Source organism: Ursus americanus, chromosome 8 (assembly GCF_024610735.1).
Source record: "Ursus americanus isolate L20-20 chromosome 8, mUrsAme1.1.p, whole genome shotgun sequence".
Classification (NCBI taxonomy): domain Eukaryota; kingdom Metazoa; phylum Chordata; class Mammalia; order Carnivora; family Ursidae; genus Ursus; species Ursus americanus.
The window spans coordinates 62,825,232-62,832,767 of NC_142134.1; the positions used below are offsets into that span (position 1 = coordinate 62,825,232).

General features: G+C 41.6%; 1 protein-coding gene across 3 annotated transcripts in view; it reads right to left on the reverse strand.

The window, feature by feature from the left end:
• STIM2 (stromal interaction molecule 2) overlaps positions 1-6,551 on the reverse strand; it is a 138,458-nt gene extending 131,907 nt beyond the window's left edge. For 2 of the 3 annotated variants that reach the window (XM_045799276.2, XM_045799275.2), the window contains exon 1: positions 5,821-6,472. In XM_045799276.2, coding sequence (XP_045655232.1) covers positions 5,821-6,235 — 415 coding nt within the window. In that variant the 5' untranslated portion in view covers positions 6,236-6,472. The other variant, XM_087864240.1, reaches the window with a different exon arrangement.
• Positions 6,552-7,536: the final 985 nt, after the last annotated feature.

A 7,536-nucleotide genomic window follows, 5' to 3' on the forward strand; every position in this document is an offset into this window, starting at 1 on the left:
AAGCTTTCACTCATCTCCACAAGAAGTCCCTATCTGTACATCAAGATCCCACTCAAATCCTATTCCCTATTAGCTGTCCTTTCCCCAACATTTTGCAGTCCTTTATGGTACTAATCACAGTCTGTCTCATTATGTTTAGTTGTGTGTATAAGATGCATACAACATACCGGTTAAGAATCACAGCTTTGTAAGCAGAGAAACTCAGGTCAATCTCTGACTCTAATTACTAAGTATAACCTTGGACAAGTTACTTAAGATCATCCCCCATGGGTTTCCTCATCTTTTATATGAAGATTACAGTAGGGTTATCTCTAACAGTGTTAATCTCAGAGTCAAAAACAGTGATGTATATAAAGCGCAATCCTGACAGTAATAGTTTTATAACTATACCTACTATTCCCAATAGGCACACTCATTGTCTTACTCTTTTTTGTATTCTTTCCAATTCCTACTATACATATAGTATTCTGCATGTGTTTCATAATTGTTTGACTGAAGGGCGCCTGGGTGGCTCAGTCAGTTAAGGGTCCAACTCTTGATTTCGGCTCAGGTCATGATATCAGGGTCATGAGATTGAGCCCCATGTTGGGCTCCACACTGAGAGGGGAGTCTACTTCTCTCCTCTCTCAAACAAATAAATCTTAAAATAATAATAATAATAATGGTTTGGCTGATAAAATCTGATAGTTACTAATAAGATAAGGTCGGAATTCTAGTGAATATCAAAAATGGCTTACTACTCATATTATTAACTGTTTATCTTAACATTAGCTTAACCAGGGGCTCCTGGGTGGCGCAGTCGTTAAGCGTCTGCCTTCGGCTCAGGGAGTGATCCCGGCATTCTGGGTTGGAGCCCCACATCAGACTCCTCTGCTAGGAGCCTGCTTCTTCCTTTCCCACTGCCCCTGCTTGTGTTCCCTCTCTCGTTGGCTGTCTCTTTCTGTCAAATAAATTAATAAAATCTTAAAAAAAAAAAAATTAGCTTAACCAGTTTATACTTTAGCTACGATATACAGAGATACAGATCTCAAGCATCATCTTAAGATTATTCTACATTGCATTATTATCAATGAGTAAACCAATATCCAAAATACTTGATATAGTTACTCAGAAGTCTAAATTAATCTAAAAACATTAGCATGTATTCAACCACAAAGCAAGCCCTTAGCAAAGTAAAGAATTACTGTGTGGATCCTCCTATTGCTAAAGTTAAGCCAAATCCCGAACCCGTTTTTCCAAGTGGCCCTCAAGTTATTCCTATGCAAGGGGATCCCCAACAGTCACCAAACAGTTCTACCATGGTATTCTCAAGAAAAACAATGTCTCCAGACCAATAAGATTACTAATTCTAAAATGTTCAAAATAGACTAGATCAAAACAGATTTGAGTAGATTATTAATCCTGTAGTTAGCAAGAGAACAAGAAAAGAAAAGAAAAGAAAAGAAAAGAAAAGAAAAGAAAAGAAAAGAAAAAAGAAAAGAGAAAAACCCCTATAGCAACGGCCAAAGAATGATGAAGAAAAGGACTAGTAATCCTAACTACCTGGGAAGGCAAAAGAGAATACAGCACAAGACCTAGCCATCAAAAGATGGCTTCAAGAAATCAGAAGCTAAATTCAGAAAGAGCAATTTCACAAAAAGAGGAACAATGGTTTCTAGTACTATGTGAACTACACTGTGAGTTTATTGTCACAATGTAAACATTAACACTATGAATTCACTATAAATTACTCCTCAGAGCAAAATATATATAACTACACTCAAGCCAATACTAATTAAAAAAAGGGGGGGTGACAACATTTGCTAGGTAAATGTTAGGCATGCAAGGTAAGATACTTAAAAATGAACCTTAAGATTTTTTACAATGATAATCATGCTCATGTGAAGTATTTTGATCTAAATTAACAAAAACCCCACCGCATATATGTGTTTAACACTAATGAGTAGAGTGGCTCTTTCTAAATGGTACACCTTCGAATTAAGAATATTTTAAGTTTTCATTGAAATTTTAATATTTCCAAAAGACATATTTTAAGATATGTTTTATATTCCTAATATCATACCAAAGTAATGAAAAGTATTATAGTAAACCTTAACAGAGGCACTAAAGAAGGTTGCATTAATTCATTTTTTTGAAATAAAGCAAATATTTCTGAAGCTAAAATTCGTTTTAAAAAATTCTGAAACAATTAACTACCTATAAGAAGACATGTTTTAAATGTTTCAATTACAGTTGACCCTTCAACTTTGTCTGTTTCAACTTTGTGGATTTAAACTCGTGGGTTCACTTATATATATATACATATTTTTTCTATACAGTACAGTACTGTAAATGTATTTTCTCTTCCTTATGATTTTCTTAATGATGATGTCTTCACTTTAACTTACTTTAAGAATACAGTATATAATACAAATATGAAATATATGTCAATCAATTGTTTACTTTAGGCTTCTGGTCACTAGTAGGCTATCATAGTTAAGTTTGGAGGAGTCAAAAATTATTAAAAATATATATATATACTCAGATTTTTAACTGCACAGGTCAGCACCCCTGACCCCATTGTTCAAGGGTCAACTGCATTGTGCACATTTTGCCAGAATAAAGAACTGTTAAATATAGACACACACACACACACACACACACACACGACATATTTGCCTGTGTGTATTCTTTGCCCTTTCATAAACTATTTCTCAGAGACCATGTCTGGATGAGATCAATCATTCTCTACTGGGATCAACTGATTCTAAATCTGTTAGGAAAAAAATAATAATAGTAATACCTTAAATTATTAAAGCACTGCTTTAGATTGTAATCAACAAACTCTTTGTCACTAAGCCCTACCTTGCTTTAAATTTTGATCACTTACAAAACAAGAGCCCTAAATATATATATACATATATATAAGTGTATATATAATTTAAGCCTTTACTACACAGCATTATAAATATTGGCTTCACCTTATGAAAACATCTGCACACTCAATCCTGAAAACGTAATATAAAAAAGGAAAATATAAACCAATATTCATTATGACAGCGAGTGCTGTTTGTTTTGACGATTTCTCAGTCTCTTTACAAGAACACTTGCTTCCTCAAAACTAAGCATACGACAGATGACTTAAAAGCAATTTATTCTTAAAATACACTAAACCTCGAAAGTAAAACTCTTGAGAGGTAAAATTCAGTGGAAAAGAAGGATTTCTACATTTTATTAGTAAGAGGCAAACTCTTTATGAGGTTGCTGAAGTATTAAAAATACCAATCTGTAGAGGAAAAGAGATGTGATTTTGGCTATCACTTTCAGAGCTATTAAGAATACACACAGTTAAATGACAACTTTAATACAGAGCCAGAGTACAATTCTTCTCTCAGAATTCTTTCAAGAATTTTCCACTTTCAAAATTCACATGTAGCTTAGTTTTATTACCAATGCTCTCTACCCTATTTCTTTCCATTAACACTGCCCAGAATATGATAACACAGTATTTTTTAAGGACAGTCTATGGTTCTACTTCCTGAAATGTACAACAGTTATAATTTATTATGTTTGGGATTTAGCATAACATTTACAAGTGGAAACCATTAAAGAAAGCACTACTCACACAATCAGAAGAATGGGAAGGAGCCCTATAGAGGAGAGCATATATACAGCTCAAAGAAATTTTCAATATGCTCCAACTTTATTACAGACTTCAATTTACCACTTCCCAGGTATTAGTGCTATTGACTGTATTTACATAAACTTATTAAAATGACAATTTAACTTGCACATTGTGTAGTCTGATTATCTTAAATTTGAAATGGAAATGTTTAACCTGTTAAAAAGTAATACTCCAACAAAGGGAAAGAATAAGAACAGTCAAAATAAATTCCAGAGTTAATAATATTTTTGTAAACTTATTTTAAAGCACTACAGCACAAATTCACTTTGTGCGATCACACTTTTTATTCAATAACAATCACCTTTCCTTTTTCACGATGCCATAAATAACTCAGAGAAATTTAAATCTTGAAAAAGGATTATAAACAGCTAATTAAAATTCCACCTGAAGTAACTTCCTTGCTATAATCTATATACTATACATTGTATTGTTATTGGTTAGAAAATAGTAAATTTTCTGAATCACATGCCCTCCTACCAGTTATATACTGATAAAACATTAGCCAATTATTTATTAATCGAACTCTTCTGCTCAAAAAACCAAGAGTCATGCTCCTATACCTTCTAGAAGCCCAAATATCTCTGCTCCCTCCCTTCCTGTATGAGGCATTAAAACTTCAGGATCAGTTTTATCTTGCTACTTTCCTTAACCTTGGCAGTTAGTTTTATCTTGCTACTTTCCTAATAATCACTGTTCTTCATTTTATCCACCACAGGTATATTTGGAGTACAAAGACTATTCAAGCATAAAGTTATTCCACCTATCCTCTGAAACTATACTATGCTCCTAATACTCATCATTCTGTAATTATTTTTCCAAATTAGCCAGTGATGGGTTTAATGCTTCATTTAAAAGAGCTTGATATATTTCAGGGTAAAGTAAGTTAAATATTCTGGTCATTGTGTTCTACACAACGTCGAAAGAGCTTGAGGAAGTTTACCAACAACCACCTCCTCTCTAAAAATAGTAAACACCCCATTATAGAACCCAGAGAATAGCTGCTTTGCTCCAAAGAATATAGCTCCTGAGCACTTCTCAAAGCAGCTGTTAGTAACTTTCAGACGCCCGCTGGACTCTCACTTTGGTTAAATTACTGATGGGTCATCTTGTTCCACTTTACTTTTTCTTTTTAGTCTTGCAATCAATGTAGAAAACCTACTGATGACCTTTAAAAACACAGTATAAAAAAAATAATAGTAATAAACCTAAGCTCCACGACTTCTCCAAAAGAAATCGTTTCAAGATCCCTACATCATTACTTAAGCCGCACATATCAGTTGTACATGACACTGGAAGGCTTTAAAGGGATTCAATTTTCTATCTAACCTTACCAAACATGTTCGCAAGTTTTCAATAATTTCGAGAACATTCTATATTAACAAAGGTGCTGGTGCATTCTAGAACTGTGCTGCTCAAATACAAGCCTCGAAATGAATATCCTGCACCTGACAAATTTTAGGTATATTTCTGGTTACCTGAAGAGCTTTCTGCACTCTTTGTCACCCAGTGATGCTCCCAGCAGCAAATACTTCCCTTCCTTTAAAACCTTCCTCCCACCCCTCCAAAAATACACATTAGACTTAGAGGTTTCCGCACACTAATACGGAACCACTAATACCACTAGGTATCGTGGCTCTCAAAGAATCCTCTTTAGCAGCCTCCCCTGGGACATTGTGCTCAACGGGGCTTTGAACCTGTGAGACTCGCTGCCAGCTGCCTTTGCAAAAGCAGCACCACAGGCGTACTAAATACCGCAGTGCTGCTGCTGACTTTTTGTAGCAGCTTTAAAAAAAAAAAAAAATCAGCCCAGTACCCTGCAGACCCTGCTGGCTCTTCTGCAGTACCGAGGGGAAACCACCGCATTGCTCAGCGAGGAATACAGGGGAGCCCGACTCTAGGGCGGAGAAGCGAGGGCCGTCGAGAGGCTCTGTCGAGGGCGGGGTGTGGGGGGGGGGGAGAAGAGAAAGGCGTCCGGACTGTAGGGGACCGCGACGAAGCGGCCAGGGTGCTGGCGTCTGAGCGCCCCGCTCCGCATCGCGCACTGGCAGTGGCAGTCGTATAGCGGGCGCCCGGCAGGGGTATGGGCCCCTCCCAGAGATGGGGGTCCCGCAGCAGCCGGCCTTGCCCCGCCCGCCGGCCCCCCCGTCGGCCCTCACCTGTCATGAGCGCCGGACTGTCTCCCGCCGCCGCAGGGGGAGAGGAGGCGGCTGCCGCGGCAGAGCCCGAGGCCCGCCGCCCGCGGAGGTGCCTGGGCACCAGCTCGCATCCGTCCGCCGCGCCAGCCACCAGCAGCCCGAGCACGAGCAGCGCAGCCCAGCGCCACCGCCGCAGCCAGCCCGAGGCCGGGCCGGACGCCGCGGCGGGATGAGGGCGCGGAGGAGGAGCGAGGAGAAAGCGCAGCGGCGCCCCGGCCGCTGGCCACTCGTCCGCTCCGCCAGGCGCTGCAGCCGCTGCCGCCGCCGGCCACTCGTCGGGCCGCCCCCGCCGCCTCGGACGCGAGCTCCTGCCGGGCGCCAGCCTGGTCCCCTCGGCACCGCCGGCCTCCGGAGCTCGGGTCTCGGCTGCGTTCATTGGTTCCGGTTATTTAAAAAAAAAAAAAAAAGGTGAGGGGCAGAAAGGTACGGCGTCTTCAGGCCGCGCGCGACACCCGCGCTCCTGCGGCGGCGAGACGGGGATCCGCTGCTCTGGCGCCTCTGAACACCAGCCCCAGCGCCCGCGCCACCGCCGCCGCGGCGCATCCCCCCGCCCCCTCCGGCCCGCGCCCGTCGTAGTACCACGCTCGGCCCCGACGCCTCCTCCCCTCACACACTCGCACGCAGCATACCAATCCCCCGCCTCCTTCAGCCTCTCCACAGCGCAGGCGCGGCGCTGCTGCATTGCGCCTGCGCGGCGCCACAGCCCCGCCCCCGAGGGCGTTCCCGGGAAGACTAGAGTCCCGCGGGGTGGCTGCTAGCTAACGCTCTCGCTGAGCGGCGAAGTTAGAAGGTGGGGAGGAAGACGGGCATGTCCCCCTCCCCCATTCACGGCCCCGCCCAGACAGCTGGAGGGTGGGGGGAACCAAAGAGGCGGGACAAAGGAGTACAGACTTCCCAAATTGTTTGGGCAAGTTATAGGCGTGTAGACGACAACAAAAATAATTGCATGGGTCAGGAAAACTTTGTAATCAGAAACAGCAGCGTCTCTAGAATTTCAATATAGGTGGGGCTTACAAGAAGCCAGCAATGTGGAAGTGGAGGTTAGCATAGTGTTGTATTTACTTAAAGCGCTTGCTACAAGCCCATGTGTCAGGCACTGCTCTAAAGCCTTTACAAATTTACACATTTTAACTCTAAAAGTTACAAGGTAGTGGTATCGCTATCATCCCCACTTTACGAATGAGGAAACAAAGGCCCAGAGATGGTAAGTAACTTGCCCCCACGTCCCACGGCTAATAAATGAGGGACAGGGACATACTTAGCACCATTGAATGGAAATATTGAAATGGATTTGCTCTTGCCTCTGACTTTTCTATGTTCAAACATTATCTGAACTCATCACCTTTCTACCACCCCCGCATAAGGATTCTTCACTGTCAGTTTATTAAGTTTACAGAATGATGGTTCAGATTTGGCTTTACCTACCCAGAATGAAGCACGTACACCCCCGCGGGTGTGCACATACATAGGCATTCTCTCTCTCTCTCTCAGGAGCTCAAAGTTATTTAAGATTTGCAGATAGGGTTCCTAAGCATAAAGGTCCTGTTTGGTATTAGTTTTTCCTTGTTGGGTTAGGGGTTTGATTTTGGTTTGTATTGGCTGGTTTTCTCAAGTCAAGAAGATACTTAAATTACACAATCTACCAAAGAATTTCTTAGGCGATCTGGCCAACATAAC